Below are 21,643 nucleotides of genomic sequence, written 5' to 3' on the forward strand. Positions count from 1 at the left end.
CCCTCTGACTTGCACCTTTCTTTGTGTGCGACAGTGAACATTTCATCGAAGGATTTGTCATTGTGACAAGGCTGATGTTATCCACTCGCTCTTCACAGATAGGACTCTGATCCCAGCTATCTGACCCACTGAGCTAAGAGGAAATGCTTTCTCCTCATCCATTTACTAACACAGAGCCACAATTTGAGACTGTAATCACAGGGCAGCAGCAGTGATTCTGCTCCTCTCTGACTGTCACAAATGTCTGAACACATCAGGGTCTGTTTGAACTTGCAACAACTAGGCCAACCAGATGAGCCAAGGACCAAGTGGAAAAAATATCAGAGGCGTTGAAGAAAAGTGCAAACACAATAGGGAGAAATGTAGACTGGTGTGTTTTCTATGTTGTGCGCCATGATTATTCATTGTCCATGTTTCAGGCTGCTGGTACCTCACAGGGAGTCTGACCCTCAGCCTAAACATGTACGGTACCGCTCACTGAGCGACAAACATGGAGGGAGGGAATGAAAAGCATAGATGGGTTTGAGAGGGGCGGACCAAAGAGGCATGCAGCTTGCAGCTTGTGTGCACACTGTGCTGCCTTCATGAGCTGTCAGAAAGGGTACAGACGCTCATGAATGAACCAACAATGATATCTACATGAGTCCTGAATGGTCAGGAAGTTGTTTGTTTTTCAATCTTGTTAATGTGTATTGGCAAGAATAAAATAAGCCTTTTTCTTCCAGGGACAGAAAAATAAAATGAAAAATTTTGGAAAAATATTCTATGAGAACACTCAAGTCAAAATTATGAGATTCTCAGTGATATGATGATGTAATGATAATATAAAGTCAAGATTCCCACTTTACATAAAACTAAATTATACGTATATTTGTCATTTCCAATGTCTGTTTATTTTACTTTTCAATGACAGAAACAGGCTTTCTGGTTGGCATATATTTTGTTAATGTACATTTTAGATCCCTATTTCCATTTTCTGTTCACTCCTCAGCAGAACACAACTTTAAATCACTCTCAACAAACAGTCAACAATGATCAGATGCCATGGTCCGCCTCACACAACACTGTTTAGAATATCCACTAATTAAAAACAGTATAAATAAGATATTAGTGTCGACTAACAACAAACTTCATTTCTGATTCGCAACCTATACAAGACAGGACCACACACTTATGTAGAAATGCAGAAAATGCTTTATTAGATATTGTACTTTAGTGGCGTGAATGTCTTTCTCACATAATGCTTATTTTCCCTTCCTAGTTTTTCATCCAACAAAAAACAGCATTAGTCTATTTTCCATCCGTGAATCTTGGATGTTAGATTATACGAGGAGCACCTGAAGGCAGCACAGCAGAGAGAGTGAGGGCGAGAGCAAACTGACTGACTGACAGAGGGGGAAGGGGCGATAGACTGGATGGAGCAGAGAAATACGACCAGTCAGCTGAAGACGGAGTGAACAGAGCAACACAGAGAGAAAGAAATAAGAAAGAACAAATACTCTCGCGTTGTAAACAGAGGCCGTGTCGGCTTGAAACGCGCGCGCTGAAGCGGAGAGGAGCCGCAACAAGGTGAGGATGCTTCCTAACGAGCAGGGACTGAACTCTGCAGCTCTCCACTGTTCATGTAACCTGTGTGTCTGACAAAGAGAAATGAATGGCAGGGAAACTGTCAGGTAGTATTAGTTTGCACAAATGTAGATGAAGAAAATGCAAAACCGCGGGCTGTTTTTTTTTTTTTTTTTTTTTTTTTTTTCTGTTATTTAGGCTTCTAACAATTTGAGGTTTCCAAACACAAGTCTGAGTAAAAGCATGTGGATGCGTGCAGCGCGCATGCTATTGAGGGGTGTGCATCACCTGTGCTTTATCAAACTCCATATATTAGCTGCTGTGACGAGTGTGAAGAGACGAGTGCATGTGGGCGTGCACAGCCACGGACTACAAGCTAATTGCATGAGCATTCATTCATTCATTCAACAAATGCTGATGAATTTAAATGAGGAATAATTTATTGTTCGTTAACAGGACGGGCCTGAGACTTCGTCAGGCTTTTGCTGCATGGCAGGAGAAGAGTTTCATGTTTTATGGCTTCTTTTGTGAGCAGGTGAGCCACAGAGATGCAACGATGTCAGGGGTTTTGCACAGTAAAGTAAACAAAGACTTGAGGAAGAATGTGCACCATTCAGAGGTTAAGAGGAAGTCTAGAAACTTATCTTTTTTATAATTATGTTTGCCCTGTCCAATTGATTGAAAGAGGTCTTTGTTTGCAGATCCCTGCTACAATGTGTTTTCTGCACATTTACACTCATTAAAAGCTCAGTGGGAGTTTAACATCAGCCATCAGTCAAGAAGCCTCTAAAGTTTGGCTCGCCACCAGACAGATTGGCACTTTGCCAACCATCCTCTCAGCTGTCCCTAAAAACCTATTTGGCTGTTGAAATCCTAAAATGAGACATATAATTGTCAGGTTTTGTCCCTCAGACGGGGAGCCAAATTCAATCTTAGACGTGATTATTTCTCCAGCGGGGTCTCAGAGTGGGCGAGCTGAAGGTGTACTGAAGTGATGTTCTTCTTATAAGCCTCTTAAAAGCTGTCTGGCTCCTGACCTCCTCTGTACTGTACATTTCAATTAAAATATGTACTAACTCATTATTATAGATCTTCACACTATTTCAGCTGTTGGCCAACTTTAGGATTAGAGCTGAAACAATTAGTTTATCGACAGATAAATAATAGTGGACTATTTTGTTATTTCTCTCCTTTTTTTTCCCCAAGCAAAAGTAGTTGAAAAATGCCAAAGAATCAATTTTCCCCAAATGAGAGGATTTCCTGCGTGTCATTGTTACATTTGATTTAAAACATAATCCATTTTGACTTGTGAAGATGTCACTTTAGACGTATTGTTTGGCATTCATGTACAATAGGCTACTTTTGTTTTGCCACTTAAGAGAATAGAAATCTAATTTTTCGGAAATGAGGTAAACACTATAATCCCTAGCAAAATGTACAGCAGGCAACTTTGTTTTTCCCCAAATGGAAATTGGAATGAAATCTGTCATATCCAGATATGTCAGATTGGCCATGTGGGTGGCATTATAGGTGGTGGGTACTCACATACACACAGAGCGGTGGGCAGATGGCATCGGCAGTGTGTCGACGACCTCGCCCCTCTCTGTCTCCCTCTCGAGACCCGTCCAACAGCAAACAGTCTGGCAAACAGGTGGCGTGCATGTTTGCTTGGTGTTGTGTGTTGCGTGTGAGAGTAGAGGGCACGGTAACATAAGGCTGAGCTCTCTGAACACAATGTCAGTTTGCTAAAGTACCACACTGACTTGACTGTATAGTGCCGTTTAGTAATAGGATGAATGATCTGGTCACAGTCCAGTTTGAGGCCAATGTAAAGAGACTCTATGGACAACGTTAACTGGTGGGAAACTACGAAAAGCAGCTTCCAAGGGACAATCGGTGAGGATTGTACAGTCAGTCACAAGACGAAGAGGCATGTGAAGATGGAATTTGTCATGATCCAGAACACTCATGTGAGGACCAGCAGCCGGGGGAAGTCCACGAGGAAAAACATGAATTAATATTACAAAACAATAAGGAACACTCTGCTGACTGCTGTACTAAATCACAATATTAGTGAGCCTTTAGTAGGTGCAGTAACAAGATAACCTAAGACAACTTTCAATGAAATATTAATTTCTTCATATTGGAATATGGACAGTCTTCAAGTCTTCATGAGCAACTCGACGTTGACCCCAATGTTCCTGAGATTAAAAAGCAAAACAAAGAACTTTGAAATTAGAGTCAACAAATGAAGGACACAACATTTCTGAAAAAAAATTATATTTTATTCTTACTCGTACTGTGAGTCAAAGTCAAGATGACGACAACGTCTTACAGGAAGGACGAGACTGACGGCTCGGACATCCTACTCAGTGTTTTATTTCCTTGCCTATAACTGTAAACAACAGAATTGAGCATCACTGTAAGGAAATAATACACCATGATTCTTAAAATATATATATATATATATATATATATATATATATATATATATATATATATATATATATATATATATATATATATATATATATATATAAACAACCTATTATAGATAATAAAAGAAATGACAATTAACCTTTTTCTAACAGAAGTAAGAGGGTCTAAAACAAATTACAGTATGTACAAAAAGTTTCTTGATTTATTCTGAGGTGGATTATGGGTGTCTAAACCGTTCAAAAAAACTGCAAAGGAATTCAGTTTTTCACATTATGAGATAGAGAAAAGCTGCAAATTCTCTTACTGAAGAAGCAGACATGTTGACATGCTTCAATTCTATGAATTACTCAAAATGATTAATCCTTTCTGAAAAGTATCTTAGATACATTTTCTGTCAATCCCTAAAACAATCAATTATTCTAATATTAGCCTAATTTGCTCTATAGATCTTCTTGCCATAAGTACAAATAAATGTACATAATCCATTTCCCATCGATTTAATATGAGAAAAGATTAATACTGAATGCTTTCCAGTATAACCTTTGCTACATTCCTGCTGCTATTGAGTTTCTGTTCTAATCTTAGTCCTGTTCTAATCTGCTTCATTGTATTCATTGAAATCCTCACTGATGCACACACAGCGGGCGCGGCCGTCTTAAATCAAGCGACTAGATAATACCACCATATGGCCAGCGTAACCTGGTAAGTATTTAGTACGATAGACTCAGCGGGTGAATATGTGAGTGAGTGAGAGGGAATAAACAGAAAGAAGTCGGCGTTAAGCTCTTCTCAGCCTCTTGTAATTAGAGAGAGTCGGATAGAGGGAGGAAGAGACGGAGTGAAAGAAGGTCAGGAGCGTGGTCCAAGTGTGTGTGGAGGCGGCTGAATGAAAGCAGAGCTGTGAGCTTTGTTGTTGCAACCAAGTTTTCTCAATGGAGTGGCGTTGAACGGTGGCCGACAGATGGCAAAACACAAAGGCCACATATGAGGACAAGGAAATGATAACGAAGCTCTGAATCTGGAATTATAGTTGTCCGTCAAAGGTGCTTAACGTCAGTCAATTGCATAAATTTCAGTTGCGATCTTGGCTGGTTACTGCTACTCTGCTAAGCTAGGTAGCATTATCTATTGTTAGTTATTAGATATTGTTCATCATGACTAAAAAGCTGAATCATTTTAATTATCTGGAATAACTAACTTCATTTCCAAAGTGTTTGTTCATCAAATTGTAAACTTTTAACGGCTGTGACAGAGAATCAATAAGAACAGTAATGCAGTTTTAGCTTTAGCTCACTATCCCTTGACGTGTCTCGCTGGCTTCCACTGTTCATCAATGTTTATGTCATAATGTCACTATTTCTCTCCTGATAATGTGCATGATGGATTTTTTGTTTCAAAGTGCTGTTTTGTCATTGCAAAATGAGTGAATGAAGGACAGATATGCTGATGGTGCTGCAGCATTACACTGAATCAATCTGGGGATATTGTTATTGATGCCTGATTGAGACTCACTGATGGGGAGAGGTCGGGGGTCATGTCACGCTCCGGCAGTCCTGCAGGGACCACATGTAATCACAAGACACTGGCGATGTTAGTCTAGAACACAAATGTACTGGGCAACTATAAAACCACAGTTTTTAAAGTTTGTTTTTTTTACATTTCAGTGTTTGTATGCATTAGATACTACGTGTTATCCTGAGCTTTATAAGTGCTGGTAGGTGGATTGGGTTACTTTTAGACGGAGCCACAATTTCCCTTTATTTGTATATAATAATACGGTACTACATTTATATTTAGTAGTTTTGAGCTTGTCGTTAAACTCTTTAGAAAGAAAGCAATAATTGTATTTCCTTAAATGTCCAACTATTTTTTGAAGCTTAAATTATGGAATCAAATGCTGAATGAAGAGATTGAAAAAGATGACTTGTGGGAGGCTCATCCTCCAGTAAGTTGCTTGGAAGGTCATTCATATCTGACTTGCTTGTAATGATGCCATCTGTAAGCACATGCTGGTGATGGACCACAGCAGCAATTACAGCGTGTAAGAGGTCGTTTCAGAGCAGCTTCAAAAGCTTGTTTTTCATCACCACTCGTCAGTCTAATGCACAATTTAATGCATTTTATTGTAAGCATGATTCCGAACTTGGCGTTATGAACACTTATTATCAGCTTAACAAAGGTCGGTTTGTGCTGTCGCTGTTTATTTTAATTGGCACTTTGGCACAGTGCCAAACTAGACATGGCAGCTGTTTTCTTTCTTGTTCACAAGCCTAGAAAATGTGACAGAACATGACAAATAAATGATAATCAAGTTAAGACAGTTGTAAATTGCTGTTCTGGTGAAATTGTCAAAATATTTGACATAAGATGACAGAAAATAACTGAAATAATAGTAAGTTGTTTCTAGCTTTTGTTTCTGGATGTCAGGCGCGTTTGTGGTAACTGTGGATGTCTAACAATGAGACAGAATGTGCTGAGGGATTGTTTTGTACTTTCAGTCTCAAAGGAAATGTTGCTTTCAGAGTAGAAAACACAGACGTTTGCTTTTTTACAAATGAAATAAAGGAATTACTGTAAAATGTAACTTGAATGTGTTAGGGGTCAGAATATATATATATATATATATATATATATATATATATATATATATATATATATATATATATATATATATATTATAATCATCCTATAACAGTTTCCCAGAGCTCAAATTGTCACCTTCATATTATTTGTTTGGTCCAACAAATCGTCTAAATCCCAGATTTATTTAATTGACGATGACAATAATAAAAAAAGAACAGATATCCTAGAAATATAGAAGCTAAAACCAGAGAATACATCAAGCGAAAAGGCAAATCTATTCTATACATAAACTCATTGAATTGAAATTGAATATACATATTGAAGTCTCTCTCTCTCTTTTTGATTGCTGTCTTTGCGCCTCTGTAAATCCTGCTAGTTCTTGCTGTTAAAAAACTGTGTTATTACAATAATCAACCATGAGCCATGTCTCAAACTTTGCCTTGTTGGGTCCTTAGAGGAGATTGGGCCTAAAAAAAAACCTTGAAATGTCCTTGAATTTGTCATTTAACAAGGGGAGGGAACCCTGCCCAGAACAAAATGTATAAGGAAAATTAAAATCTTATATTGATGTCAGATGGAAGCTGCAAGCTTCACGGCACACAGAACCAAACTAGTGAAGTGAATAATGTGACACAACCTTATTAAAGTAATCTCATCTGTGAGATGATGGAAGTCTAAGCACAGTGAGAGAGAGAGAGAGAGAGAGAGAGAGAGAGAGAGAGAGAGAGAGAGAGAGAGAGAGAGAGAGAGAGAGTGTGTGTGTGTGTGTGTGCGTGTGTGCGTGTGTGTGTGTGTGTGTGCATGTATTATATATATATATATATATATATATATATATATATATATATATGTATATGTGTATATATATATATATGTATATGTGTATATATATACATATATATATGTATGTATATATATATATATATATATATATATATATATGTATATATATATATATATATATATATATATATATATGTATATGTATATGTATATGTATGTGTGTGTATGGTTGCCATGGTGAAAAGAAGGTGAAGCATGGTATTGGACAAAAGAGTCATCTTCCATCACTTTCCTTTAGTTTGTGAGTCACACAGACTGAAATGAATTGAATGCTCAGTAATGAAAGCAGGTAATAATTATATTGAAACTTGGGCACAGTAATAGGTTGATTCATCACTGTCGGCTGGCCGGTTTCCTTTTGAAAACATGATTATATTCAAAATGAATATCAAAAGACAAAACAGCCTCTTTTCTAAGTGAGCTCCAAGTACTGAAACCTATTTGTATAGCCTCACCGTGCTCTCATTTGTATCACAAGCTTTTGCTTCTATAATCTGTTCACAACCTTTTATTTTGTGTTGCACCACCAGCATGAACATGATCTTCTTGTGTCTTCAAGAATGTAAGAATCAAACTCCTAAGCCGATGTAGGTTTTAATTATTTGTGAAAGAGTTCTCAGAATATAATCACAATTGTGGGGAGAAAAAAAAAGAATTCTGAGAAATCTCCAAATGAATCTCCTCTTTTCTAAATACAGATATAAGAGTCACACTGTTTTGTTTCCCCTCCGTTCTTAGCTGTCTGGGAGTTTCCACCTTGGTCGTACACGAGGAACCGACGGAGCCGGTGGAGAGCGACCGGCTTTGTTTTCTCTCCCTCCCTGTTCCCCCTCTCTTCTCCCTGCTGCCTCCCTGAATGATTGAAGCCATGCCCATCGTGTCTACAAGCACAGGTACAGCCGGACACATGCTCAAGCTACTGGCTAATTGTGTCGGATACCTTGTGTGTGTAAATGTACGTGGGGGTTGGGGGGAGGGAGGCAGAGACGGTGCAGAAAGGAGACGGCCCACCCGGAGTCAATTTCTTGTATTTGTGACCACGCCATGACCACGCCATGACCACGCCATGACCACGCCATGACCACGCCCACCCAGGAGACAGGACGTGTGAACCATTTCAAAGCACCGGTGGAGCTTATAATGGGTCATCTTTGTTTCAGAGCCTCGTTGGGGGGATGACCCGCTGACCATTTTCTTATTCACATTGGAAATAAGTGAATTCACATGTTCTTATTTGATGGACAACACAATTCAAGAGTGCATGGAAAGCATGCACATTTACTGATAATGCTTGTTTATCAAAAAACAAAAATGCCAGGATCCCGGGCTCAGCCCTGAATGTTGTATGAGTTGAAGTGACCTCTGGTCATTATGTCAACGACAAGAACACTTAAGAACATGAATGTTGATTGCTTCAAAAAAATGTACTTCACATGAATTTAATTTAACGTCTAACCCAAATGTTCCCACCCTGCTAATTATAATTTGCCTGTAGGGATCTGCAATCTCAGGTTTTCTAGCAGCATCCTGAGAGCTCAACAGGCTGTACCTGCGGCGGTCAAGCTGTGATTGCAGTGGGCGAGCATAAATTACTGTGCATATATACTTTAAGAATGTCTTTATTGAATATTGTATTACGAGCTTAAATAAAAGAAGCTTAAAGAACCTTTCTGTGAGGCAAAGGACGTCGTCTCGGACTTCACACTGGAGCTCAGGACGCGTGCCAGTCTTACCAAACGGCATTAAATTGATTGTCACTGATACCCAGTCCAGTTATCTGGATCAGTATTGGCATTATATAACTACAGTTATGCAACATAACTGCTGTTTTCTTTGACTGACAGGGCTGCATGAGACCTTGGCCCTGCTCACCTCTCAGCTCCATCCTGATGCCAACCACAAAGAAGACCTGGCCCTCCTCAAAGATGTCTTCAGTGAGAGAAGCCTCAGTTACCTCATTAAGGTAGCGCAGATATGTCTCCGACAGTAGTCGGACTGTGGCGTTCAAACCATGTTTGAAGGAAATCTCGTCACAAAAAACCAGAACTTGTTTATTCTTGTGTCTTGGAAAATGCCCTTCAAATGTCATTTAAAAAGGTCACGCTTTGTGCATACCTGTATGTCTATTCATGTGTCTTACGTCTCAGATTCATGACAAACTGAAGCAATATGAGAAACACAGCCCGACTCCGGTTCTACACAGCGCCACCTGTCTGGCAGAAGATGTAGGTGCAAACTCGCCTCAATTTCTAAGCCAAACTGAACCTGAATATTGTCATTAAATACCAAGTATAAGTGAACATTTATTGTAGTTTTCTAAAGTAAATGTAGTTCATGAGGAGGTTTTATTATTTCGAGCAGTGATTTTCTGATTCAAATCGTCAGCTGGCAGAAGAGCTTCAGAACGGGCCGCTGGAGGGTGATGAGAGAGAGCTGCTGCTCCTTCTAAGCACGCCCCACTTTAAGGTACACACACACACACACACACTCACTCGCACACACACGTTTTGTGTCGTTCCTCACACGTTTACTCACTAATAAATGCTCAATAATGTTTCACTGGGTTTTCCCCCTGAGCGGCTCTGATTTTCCACTAAGTTGATCATCTATTCATTACATAACACCAGCGTCAGAGCTGTCTGTACCCTTAGACACAGAAAAAAGCCTAATTACTCACATCAAGTGATTATGTTAAATGTATTGGCTTTCTGCAGAACGGGGAGAAATGACTTGGTTATGGAAAAATAATGCACATTTGCCAAAGAAGCTTCTTAGTTAATGTCCTGCCTGACTTTCTTGTTTTACCATCAATATTATTATCTTATATTATCATTCCGGTCCTTAAATCCATCTGTGGACGTGCGTCGTTTCATGCAGGCGGTGCTTTCAGCCCATGACACAGTTGCCCAAAAGAACTTTGACCCGGTGCTGCCGCCGCTGCCGGAGGATCTGGACGACGACCTTGAAGAAGAGTCGGTCAAGATCGTCCGCCTGGTGAAGAACAAAGAGCCGCTGGTGAGAGCCGCCTCACAGCTGAGACAAAACAAGAGCTCCTCCTTCCCTCAACAGCTATAATTATTGTGCCGGAAAGTGGGGTTTAAAAAACTTAATTTATTTTAACGGAGCAGCTTTGAAGCTTTAGAGAGCCCCAGGGTGTCTCTCTGTGTGACGCTGTAAAAAACAAATCCATCGGCCTGTTTTACTCTCTATTTTTCATGCTGAGCCAGGCGAACCCTATCCTGTCTGTCGCTTCATATTGAGCGTGCAGACTTGAAGGTAGTATCTTCTCATCTAATGTTCAGCAAAACAAATTTAACTTTAAATTAATTACCTGAACTACACTCTGGAAAAATCACTGAGCTGAAACAGATGGAGCTGTAACTGAGTGTAAGAAAACACAGAGGAACAGTAGGAAAGTGGATTGTACCGTATGATGACAGTACAGTGTGACAGTACAGCGTGACAATACAGCATGACAGTACAGTGTGACAGTACAGCATGACAATACAGCATGACAGTACAGTGTGACAGTACAGCATGACAATACAGCATGACAGTACAGTGTGACAGTACAGCATGACAATACAGCATGACAGTACAGCGTGACAGAACAGCGTGACAGTACAGTGTGATGACATTACAGCATGACAGTGCTGTATGATGACAGTACAGCATGATGACAGTACAGCATGACAGTACAGTGTGATGACAGTACAGCATGACAGTACAGTGTGATGACAGTACAGTGTGATGACAGTACAGCATGACAGTGCAGCATGACAGTACAGCGTGACGACAGTACAGTAGTAAGGTATGATCCGACATCGTGAGCATGAAGAAACAGGAACCATGTTTTTTCAGTGCAGCAAGCAGAGCTGAAGAAGGCAAGGAGGAGGTCTTTATGATATCACAGTCTCCTGTCTCAAATAGCTTCTGGCATTTACTCTAATAGGTTATTGATTTTTCCAGCAAAGCCACCAAGCTTCACATGAGGCATATCTTTTACCTGTCAAACAGACGGTGGCATCAGCTTCAGTGCCCTGAAGATGAGACACAATATGAGCTGGAAATCAGATTAGTTGTGTCTTTCCTACCAGGGAGCGACCATCCGGAGAGACGAAGTGACGGGAGCTGTAATCGTGGCCAGAATCATGAGGGGAGGGGCAGCCGACCGCAGTGGTGAGACAACATTCATCACAATGCAAACGTCAGTCGTATTGTTTTATTTTCTCTGAACAAACAAAACTTCCTATCCAACAAGACTTCCTTATGTCTACTAAAATGCTGACAGAGATTATGTTGTGTAACCCCATGAACTGTCTACAGAGATCAAATCCTTGAGATTAGTACCACAAGATTGCATATTTTGAGATTACAAACGAGGGGTTGCTCCTGGCTTAATGGCCATGAAAAATTGTTAGATTTTTGTCTCAAAAACAACACATCCTGGGATTTCTTATCGGCTTTTTTAAAACTTGTTTTGTGTGTGTTTCCAGGCCTGGTGCATGTCGGTGATGAGCTCCGAGAGGTCAATGGACACCTGATAACCCACAAAAGGCCGGATGAAATTAGTCAGATTCTGGTAAAGAGGAGAAAAAAACGCTTCTCATCGTATCGCATCATACTAGTGGAGATACTGTGATTATTCCCTGATGATGACTGCAGGTGCATGATGCTGCTGCTCTGTGTTTGATCAGTCTCAGTCACAAGGCTCCATCACACTGAAAATCATTCCAGCTGTGGAGGAAGAAGACAAACTAAAGGAAAGCCGGGTGAGGACTTTTGTCTGCAAAATTCATCCTAAACAAACAACAACAACTTAGGTTTGATTCAAAATGACTCAAAAACCAGGTACTCAGTCAACAAAAACTGGAAAAATGTGTATTTAATACACATTAAACAAACACAAAGACTCTCTGACGAGCGAAGCTGTTTTTGTCTGTTTTTCAGTCTTCGTGCTAAAATAACAGGTTTCTGGCACAAGCTTTGTATTCACCATACATTCTCACAAAAAGAACACAAACAATATCATATGTCCCAAGATATCAAACTGTTCCTATTAAAGTTAGCATTGCTCATAGAATATTTCTGCTTTTAAAAGGTCTACCTTCGGGCTTTGTTCGACTACACGCCCTATGAGGACAAGGCCACGCCTTGCCAAGAGGCCGGACTTCCATTTAAGAGGGGGGACATTCTTCAGGTTGTTAGCCAGGAGGACGCCACCTGGTGGCAGGCCAAGAGGATCGGTGACTGTAACCTGCGTGCTGCCCTCATCCCCTCAACACAGTTTCAGGAGAGGTAGTGAGCGTCAACTGACAAAAAAATACGATTTAGAGCCAATGTGTGTTGGACATGAAAGTCTAAAGCATTCTTTTGCATTTTTTCTTCCCAGGCGTCTACGATACAGGATGAAAATGGGTTCTTTCCCGGCCACCATGTGCTCCAAAGCTCCTCCATGTAAGCTTAGTTCACTTTTTCATGAATTGGCCCTCATAACTTACAGTGTAAATATAAATGTACAAGAAGCTTAGATGTACAGACACAGCTTGTATTGGAGGTCAAATCTAATTCAGCCGAGGAGATCCTGAATTAGAGATGATGAATAGAGGACAGGGGATCTGAGGATGATCTTTATTTAATAAAAAAAAAATGCAACAACAAAAAAATGCAACGCAATCTTTTATTTTATTTCCTAATCCAATTTTAAAGTAAAATGAAATGGCGTGGTTTTAAAAGCAATAGCAGGTAAAGTCACTTCTATTCCTGCATCTGCGTTAAAGCTAAACTCCATACTGAGCTTAAAAAAAAACAGTGTTTATGTGTAATAGTGTAAACTGAATGGCATGGTCAGGAGAAGTACATAAAGAAAAGTAGATAAGTGTATGAAGGATTCCTATACGTAGATACTGCTTAGATACGACATTTGCAAAACAAAGAAAAAGTTCTTTAAGACTACAGTGTATACTAGGAGCAGAGCTGTGGTAATATCACAGTCTAGCAGGTATAATATTCTGACTCTGAATAGTGATACTTTATGTTATTCCTTACATTGCTAACCTCAGATGATCGAGCTGAGAGAGGTAAGTGGACAAAATCTTCAACTCTCCATTTACTCATGTTATTATGGTCAGAATTTCTAAATTGAATTCTACCAGACCCCCTGCCCCCTTCCCCCTCCCCAAATTATGCTGCACTTTTCCTTCCACAATTTACCCGTCTACAGTTGCCTCCGTACATGCAGACACTGCACTTAAACCGGCTGTGCTCTGACGTGAAAGTACCTTCAGCATCAACCGCTCCTCCCTCTCACCCTGTCTTCTCTCCCCGCATGCCGCCCTGCAGAAGACTGTGACAGTGAGGGTGCGCTGAATGGAAAGGACATAGGTGAGGAGGCCCGATGAACGAGTTGTTTTCAATCACTGCAATATCCCATGTGCTCAATCTGTGTGCAAATCCATCGCTCTCTTTAGTGCAGTGGTTCTGATAGATTTAATGAGTCAGTCAGCATATGACTAAGAGCTGCACAGGAAAAGTGTTTCACTTCCACACCAATAAACTGCAGAGTTGTGAAGGAGTGCAGTTTGACGCGGTGGGCGACATTAGTGCATTAGTGTAAGCTGTTGAAATGGGCCAAAGATGGTTAGTGTAGTGTATCATGCATGCACGTCATCGTTCAGGTTGTGCACAAAATGATTCTGAGAGCTGCCACTGGGTCTGACATTTTGGCTTTGGCATAATATATGATGATATTTTTTATGTAACACTATAGTAGTAGACCTTTTTTTATACACAATATCATTACTTTTTCTGACATAATACACTTTTATTGTTTTTCTTTCGACTTACCACATCCAAGGGCTTTTTAAACATTTTTTGTGACGTGTTAAAATATGACTTTTGATCACATTTTTATGGCGTGCTCCATTGCACTGAATTTGAACCTTTTTTAATCACATTTATATGGCATACAATATTATAACTTTCTTAATTAAAGTGTTATATCCTTCAGCAAATAAAGGACGCACACAAGGATATTAACTGAGAGAAATAAGTTTTATTTAGTATGTCAAAAAATGGCATTAAAAGTAATTGGAGATGGTATTTGGAAAAAACAAAAGTCCCATATTATGATGAAAAAAGGCATAGAATCGAATGTCATAGTAGTGTAGTTTGTTGAAAAAAAAAAATTATAGTAAAGCAAGTCATAAAATGTATTACGTAATAGTAATATTAATATTTATTTATTTTAAGTCAGTGTAGTATATTGAAAATGTTCTCACGAGTTATAGTGTAGAATGTCCAAAACATTGATAAAAAAACAAATCATAGTGTATAGCATGATACACAAAACTTATCTAAACATATAAATAAAACTTATCTAAAAGTAGTATCTGTATTCCTTTGGCGTGTGTGTTGTCCTTGCTTTCGGTTTTGAAGCTCATCACTTTGTGTGAGCTTTTATTCTGGCGGGCTTCTTGTGCGGCACGCTGCAGCATCAGAGCTTCTCTGCGTCTTTGTGGCAGCTCATGGCAGCTTGTTTATCGCTCTGTGCTTCTCAAGTGGCCTCTGCTCACACGCCATGCTGAAGCTGTTTTGTTTGTGTTTGGTGAAGAGGGCGACGCAGCATGCATGGCTTCCAGGCTTCTACTCTGTTGGTGAGATTTCCGCTGGTTGAATAAATGGTCTAATTTGAGCTGTAGTTTCTCCCAAGAGTAAGGCAGCCCCGGCCTTCTGTGGCCATGCTCTCTCATGGGATTTTTGCTCAGGTACTCTTATGGATTTCTCATGGTGTCTATGTTGTGTGATGTATGGCACAGTTTGCTGTTTATTAAACTAGTCATTTAATGTCAAAGTGTGACTGGCAGTACACTTTTAGGATGTTAGTATATGGATCTTAATTTTACATTGTAAAATGTATGTTCATTACTTTGACCACAGCTAGCCTGCGCAGAAGTTTCCGCCTCAGGAAAGAGCGCCACAATTCACCAGGAGAACCTCGGACTACAGACGCCAATCACACAGAGTTCCTGATTTATGAAGAAGTAACACAATATCGGCCCCGCCCTGGTGAAAGGGCTCGTCTTATAGTACTGATAGGTAAGCTCTGCCGCGTGTGGAAAAAAAACGCTGTGGAGAGTTGAATCAGATGGTCTCTGGCTGACGTCCTTCTGCACGTAATTATATTGTATTACTGTCTATTCATCTGTTTATTCTCATATTATGGATCTCAGGTTCTCTGGGAGCTCGGATCACTGAGCTCAAACAGAAGGTGATTGCTGAGAATCCTCGGTGTTATGGTCTGGCTGTGCCTCGTAAGTCTTCTTACCATTTAACTCACAAAACACTTGTGATAAATGTTCTGTATGGGACAGTATTTACATTCAGCTTGCAAAGCACTTGACTCATGCCTTACTTCAGTGTATGTTTTGTACACTTATTCTGAAGTGTCTGCCCCTAAATCATACGAAGGTTCAGCTATTATCTTTTCTTTACACCCTGTCTTCATGCCGGCTGGGTGTAAACGTGACCTGAAGATACTACTCGAGCCAGGAAGAGTCATGAGAGAGAAGGACTTGAGTACCACTTCATCACCAAAGCAGCTTTCGATGCTGACATACAGAGCGGCAAGTGAGTATTGTATGCGTAATCGAGTAAACCAATTGATTGCAACAATGTATGGTTTATATAATAAATACCAATGGTCTAATCTTTCTGCAGATTTATTGAATATGGGGAGTATAAAGATAATCTGTACGGCACCAGTTTGGATTCCATTCACAGGATTTCAGATCAAAACAAGGTCTGTCTTGTGGATGTGCAACCAGAGGTTAGTACCAAAGCTGACCTGCAGTACTGTCAACCAAATACATATCAAATTACAATTTGACCGACACTTTAAAGAAATATGCAAGGATTTAAAACCTGACACAAATGGAATATTTCTTATTTGACTGCAGACCGCTAAACTAGTATCAGCATATGCCTCCCAATAGATTCCTTGTGTTTATAAAGAATATAGAAGAATGTATATTCCAAGTTTTAGCATTGCTAATCAGACAGTTCAACTAGTTTTTAACTACACTTTTATGTCCAATTCATTTTTCTTCCCCACTGTTAGGGAGTGTAATTGAATGGTTATATACAATGACCAAATGTAAAGTCTCACTTTTTAGATGTTGTAAATTGATCTTTTAAAAGAAATTGGTGTTAACTTAGTTCTACATGACACGCTTTCTTTAAATATGACTCTATAAAGTGCAAACAAGATTTAACGGCAGTGTTGCCATGGTCTTTTGTTAAGTAACATGCTGTTTTCTACCCTCTACATTCAGGCACTGAGGACTCTACGCACTGCCGAGTTCAAACCATATGTTATCTTTGTACGGCCTCGCATCTATGACAGTCAAAGCAAACCACTTGGCTCTTCTTCCTCGCTCAGCTCAGTTGTCACGGTGAGTCACACCTCCTGACAGTGAATAACATACTGCAGGTTTTGCACAAATTGACATACATTTATAGACTTAATGACTGTCAATCTAAAATAAGTGTACCTGTGTCATTCCTCTTTTTGACTAGGAGGATGACCTGCAGGAAATGAAACAGTCAGCTGAGAAGATGGACGAGTGCTACAGCTCTTGGGTGGACTATGTCTTGGTGAAGGATGACCCAGTGAGTGCCTTAGCTGAGCTCCAGGTCGTACTGGAGAGGGTGCAGATGGAGTGTCAGTGGGTGCCTGTGTCCTGGGTGAGGAGCTAGACCTCTTCACTGAGCTTGACTGGTTCAAGTTGGCTCTGTGGACTCAGCATGTGAAAGACAAAATAAACTGAGTGTTGGAGTCGTCTAGTGTTGACCTGCCGTACTCACCATGCCACACAAACAGGTTTGTGATAGTTGGCAATTTCATCGAGCTGAACATAAAACCTTTTGGTTGTAGAATTTTCACCATTGCTCTGACAGACACATAAGCAACAGTAAAAGATATAACTCAGTGTGATCAAAGAACTCTTCTGCAGTTCTCTTCAGCAGCTATAATGTGAAGTGCCACGTCAAGCATTTGGAACAGTTACTCAACTCGACTTTGACTAAAGTCTGTATTAAAGACAATGTGTATGAATCCCTGTTGGCATTATTTGAAGATAATGCTCTACTGTTAAATAAAAACCCATGCACCATTCAGTATTTGGGGAAACCATTTACTCTAGAATGACAATTATAAACCAAACCATAAAAAGAAAGAAAATATACATGTGTTCGCATTGTGCACAAGACTACACAAGGCCTTCTACTTCCACAGCTTCTTAATCGACATGTTCTTCTCGCTGTCTTTCTGCATCACCTGTTGAAGAGAACATGGAACAGTCTGATTAACATGCAGCTACTGGTAGAAACATTCTTACAAGTATACACATTAAACTTGACATTGGAAATAAGTAGGGGATTAGCTTCATTCTACTTCAAATAGGGGGAAGAGTGCTCCATGTTTACATTTTGAGGATACAGGGCCAGTCGTGTGAAAGGGCCTTGAAAATACAATTCATGAGCTCAAATACTGTACAAGAGAATGTTACACAAACCTTTGCCACAGCCATCTCAAAGTCCTCCTGGGTGACATGCACTCTCCTTTCTCTCAGAGCGTACATCCCCGCCTCTGTGCAAACACCCTAAAAAACACATACACAAGAAAATTAAATACAGGGGGCTTTTTAAACACCCAAAAGCTACCATTTAGTAGCCCAATTCTCACCTTAACCTCAGCACCAGAGGCTCCAGGCATCAGCTCTGCAATTTTTCTCAGATTAATGCCACGTGTGAGGTTCATCTTCCTGGAATGGATCTTCAAGATGTCCAGACGGGCCTAATTGTTCAGAATTGAAAAAAGCTCAAAACAAAACTGCCCACAGTGTGTATGAGTTTGTATATATACGGTGCAAGTGCCTACCTCTTCATTTGGAGGGGGGAACTCAATCTTCCTGTCGATCCTGCCTGGCCTGAGCAGAGCCGAGTCCAAGATGTCAATACGGTTGGTGGCCATAATGACCTAAGAGAAAGTGATTTTTAGTCATATTAAAAACAAAACAAATTGATAGATATTCTTTTATTTTATTTTGGTGTCAATGTGATCACAGATATTTATTTAATGTTTGTGTGAGCGCTACCTTGATGTTCTTGGTGGCCTCGAAACCGTCCAGCTGATTGAGCAGCTCCAGCATTGTCCTCTGCACCTCACTGTCACCGCCTGAGCCGCCCTCCAGGCGAGAAGACCCGATAGAGTCGATCTCATCCATGAAGATGATAGAAGGAGCATGTTCTCTGGCCATAACGAAGAGCTCACGCACCATACGGGCACCTGCCACAAGACGGGGAGGAACCATGATTATAAATTCATGGTTTTGAAAAATACACTAATGGAAAATAATGTGATGACAGTATAAGAAGAGACAGTCTCACCCTCTCCAATGAACTTCTGGACGAGCTCTGAGCCAGACACCCTGATGAAGGTACAGTCGGTGTGGTGGGCCACAGCTCTGGCCAGTAGGGTCTTCCCTGTTCCCGGGGGGCCGTACAGCAGCACACCCTTCACACATTTAAAGCAAAACAGAAATCAGAACCACCTGCACACTAAGAGGTGGATATAAACATGAGTTGAAACAATGTAAAAAAAATCCTCTGCAACTATTTGATAATATATTACACACAACTAATTAAGAGGAAATGATCATTTGTTGTAGCCTTACATGGCATCGTTCTCATGTAAGATCTTTACGTCTCCAAGTAACCTAAATACTTTTTTTCAGTTGCACTCTCTGAACTAATCTCAAACTGTGAATGAACAAAACTGTATTTTAAGAAAGTTGAATGTAAAGGAACAATACACTTATTTAAAGGCCTCGGTTTGTTTTCGAGTGACGCCACAATTTCGGCCTTGCGGAAATGTCCATCTGATTTACACTTACATTTGGAACGGCGCCTATTCTCTGATGTTCTTACAAGGGAAATTAAAAGGAAGCAGTACAACTCTCTTGTACACTATCAGCTCTGTCCTCAATCACTCACCTTGGGCTGCGCAATGCCTAAAGCCTCGAACAGCTCTGGGTGCTTGACTGGCAGCTCAATCACTTCTTTGATCTCCTTGATCTGCTTATCCAGGCCACCAATCATTTCATAGGTAGAGTCTGGCACCTTTTCCACCATCATCAGGGATACCAGAGGGTCCACCTTGTTGGGCAAGATCTTGTGCAGGGTGTAGCTGTCGTTCCGCAGAGCTACGCGGCAATTGGGTGTCACCTGATGCAGAAATTACAAAACGGATGAGATATTAGGAAGGGATACTTCTGGCCTACGTTTTCCTAACATGAAATCCTCTTTTATAAACTTCTATTATAAATGACTGAATATACAGAGTGGCAAATATGGCTTGCGCTATGGTGGCTACCAATGAAAGGCATAATGTCTTCAATTTTCTTATAGCTAAAAAAAAAAACAGTGGGAAAACTATTCTATTTGACTATTAGCCATTATTAGGTTAACAACTATAATACTAACATCATTGATGTCAATGTTCTTGTCCACATCCACAACAAATTTTCCTTCTGGATGAACCTAAAAAAAAAAGAAGACAAAGAGACATGTAAATTTAATCTGTCAGCTAGTACTCAAGATCGAGTGTGGTACAAAGTAATAGTACACAGCATACCTTAACCAGCACTTTCTTTTTGTCCATGACCCTAACCACTTCCCCTACATAAGACCCCTGCTCTTGTAGTAACTGCAGCTCCTCACGAAGGAGACGCACTGAAAGACAAAAAGTAATACTTTATTATTTTTCACCCTTGAGATAATATTACGTACAGCCTTATGTGATGGAATAATATTAATAAATATACAGCCGTTGAAGTAACGACAAACAAACCTTTAGCGTTGAGCTCATTTCTCTGTGCCTGCAGACGTCTGAGATTCTGGCTCTTGTCATTGACTGTCAACTGTTGGAAAAAACATTGGTTCAGGATTGACAGGGATGCAAAAAACCGTAATATATTCACATTAATGGCTGAAAATGTGCAGACATATTTTCTTACCTGTAACTCTTCTATCTTAGACAAGTAGTACTGCCGGAGACCCGAACCACCTTTACTCTCCCCCATCTCCATCTATCAATGAAAATGATCTTTAATTAACTCGCAAAATGTAAAATAAAAAAAGAATGAAAATCAATTTCATCTCAAGAGTCCCTGTATTGTCCAACATAAGAAAACCTAAAGATATCCAATTCATATTACAAAAACAGCAAGAAGCTGAAAATAGTTTTTGATAGATACATTTCAATTCAAACAAAAGACGAAACAAAACTTAAAAGAATGCAAAACTAATGTTATGTTATGAGAATCAGTGAACACCGACTGACAACTCATCAAGTGGGGTTGGTAACGGGAGTGCTAAAATGTCGACTCCGTTAAGGTAACGCTATTTGAAGACATAGATCGTCAAAACTGAACCCGTTAACACCAAGTGCAACAATACAGATAGAAAGGGATAAAAGTTAGCGTTACCTTCCATAATTACTTCGGTAGTTTAAATCTGCTGACTAACATTAGGCTAGCTGACGTTATTGTTAGCTAACTCGCACCAACAAGGAGTCAGACGAGGGAGCTTAAACGCTCGGTGATGCTAAAATGACTAACGTTAGCTATCTATATTAGGTATTTAACGGTCTTCGTACTATTAACCTAACCTAATTAAAGAGAACACATATGCGGAAAGTCATTTAGAGTAGCTAGCTCAAGCTCGCCGTGCGTTCAATTGACAGTGCTCTATGGCTAGCCAGTTCATGTTAGCTAGGTTAGCTACAATGAGACAGCAAACCGGCAGAAATCTAATGTAGACATTTATAGTTTTGAATAAAGTCATATTTCACAACTCACAGCAGACTAGCACAGTTATTCCTCCTCATACACACTTTAAGATAACCATTCGACTTAAAAACAAATAGCAACGGGTCTTTGATTATATATTAACAATAAAACCAACAAAACGACCGAAAAAAGATACACCTACATGATCGGCTCCGTCCACCTCCATCTTGGATTTTTCTGCATCCGCTTGAGGAGAGGCCTATTTCCGGAAGACTTCTTCGCGGTTTTAATTTTTCATTGCACACATCGCCGCCTACAGGCATAATCGGCTTCAGCCTTGGCTTCTGAGTTACCGTTTTCAT

General features: G+C 40.0%; 2 protein-coding genes across 5 annotated transcripts; one reads left to right on the plus strand and one right to left on the minus strand.

The window, feature by feature from the left end:
• The first annotated feature begins 1,343 nt into the window (after positions 1–1,343).
• On the plus strand, positions 1,344–17,741 carry LOC137789371 (MAGUK p55 subfamily member 3-like). Of its 2 annotated transcripts, XM_068582879.1 has the most exons (20): positions 1,344–1,569; positions 8,170–8,324; positions 9,276–9,394; positions 9,579–9,656; positions 9,817–9,897; positions 10,309–10,446; positions 11,529–11,610; positions 11,928–12,013; positions 12,129–12,203; positions 12,533–12,729; positions 12,824–12,888; positions 13,494–13,511; positions 13,774–13,815; positions 15,132–15,197; positions 15,370–15,528; positions 15,663–15,743; positions 15,966–16,059; positions 16,150–16,258; positions 16,764–16,883; positions 17,008–17,741. In XM_068582879.1, exons 2-20 carry the CDS (start codon positions 8,288–8,290, stop codon positions 17,185–17,187), a joined length of 1,827 nt encoding a protein of 608 aa, XP_068438980.1. In that variant the 5' UTR covers positions 1,344–1,569; positions 8,170–8,287; the 3' UTR covers positions 17,188–17,741. The 2 variants fall into 2 exon arrangements, with proteins under 2 accessions (XP_068438980.1, XP_068438981.1); XM_068582880.1 differs by lacking the exon at positions 15,132–15,197.
• On the minus strand, positions 17,609–21,565 carry psmc5 (proteasome 26S subunit, ATPase 5). Of its 3 annotated transcripts, none has more exons than XM_068582881.1 (12): positions 21,484–21,565; positions 20,508–20,579; positions 20,342–20,411; positions 20,126–20,223; positions 19,975–20,031; positions 19,486–19,716; positions 18,880–19,006; positions 18,588–18,778; positions 18,371–18,469; positions 18,176–18,286; positions 18,006–18,092; positions 17,609–17,767 (listed from the first exon to the last, which is right to left on the minus strand). In XM_068582881.1, the coding sequence occupies exons 1-12, from the start codon at positions 21,505–21,507 to the stop codon at positions 17,714–17,716; spliced, it is 1,221 nt and encodes a 406-aa protein (XP_068438982.1). In that variant the 5' UTR covers positions 21,508–21,565; the 3' UTR covers positions 17,609–17,713. The 3 variants fall into 3 exon arrangements, with proteins under 3 accessions (XP_068438982.1, XP_068438984.1, XP_068438983.1); XM_068582883.1 differs by lacking the exon at positions 21,484–21,565 and adding an exon at positions 21,351–21,419; XM_068582882.1 differs by lacking the exon at positions 21,484–21,565 and adding an exon at positions 20,979–21,136.
• Positions 21,566–21,643: the final 78 nt, after the last annotated feature.

Source organism: Clinocottus analis, unplaced genomic scaffold (genome assembly GCF_023055335.1).
Source record: "Clinocottus analis isolate CAN_PGR_092001 unplaced genomic scaffold, fCliAna1.0.p SCAF_19, whole genome shotgun sequence".
Classification (NCBI taxonomy): domain Eukaryota; kingdom Metazoa; phylum Chordata; class Actinopteri; order Perciformes; family Cottidae; genus Clinocottus; species Clinocottus analis.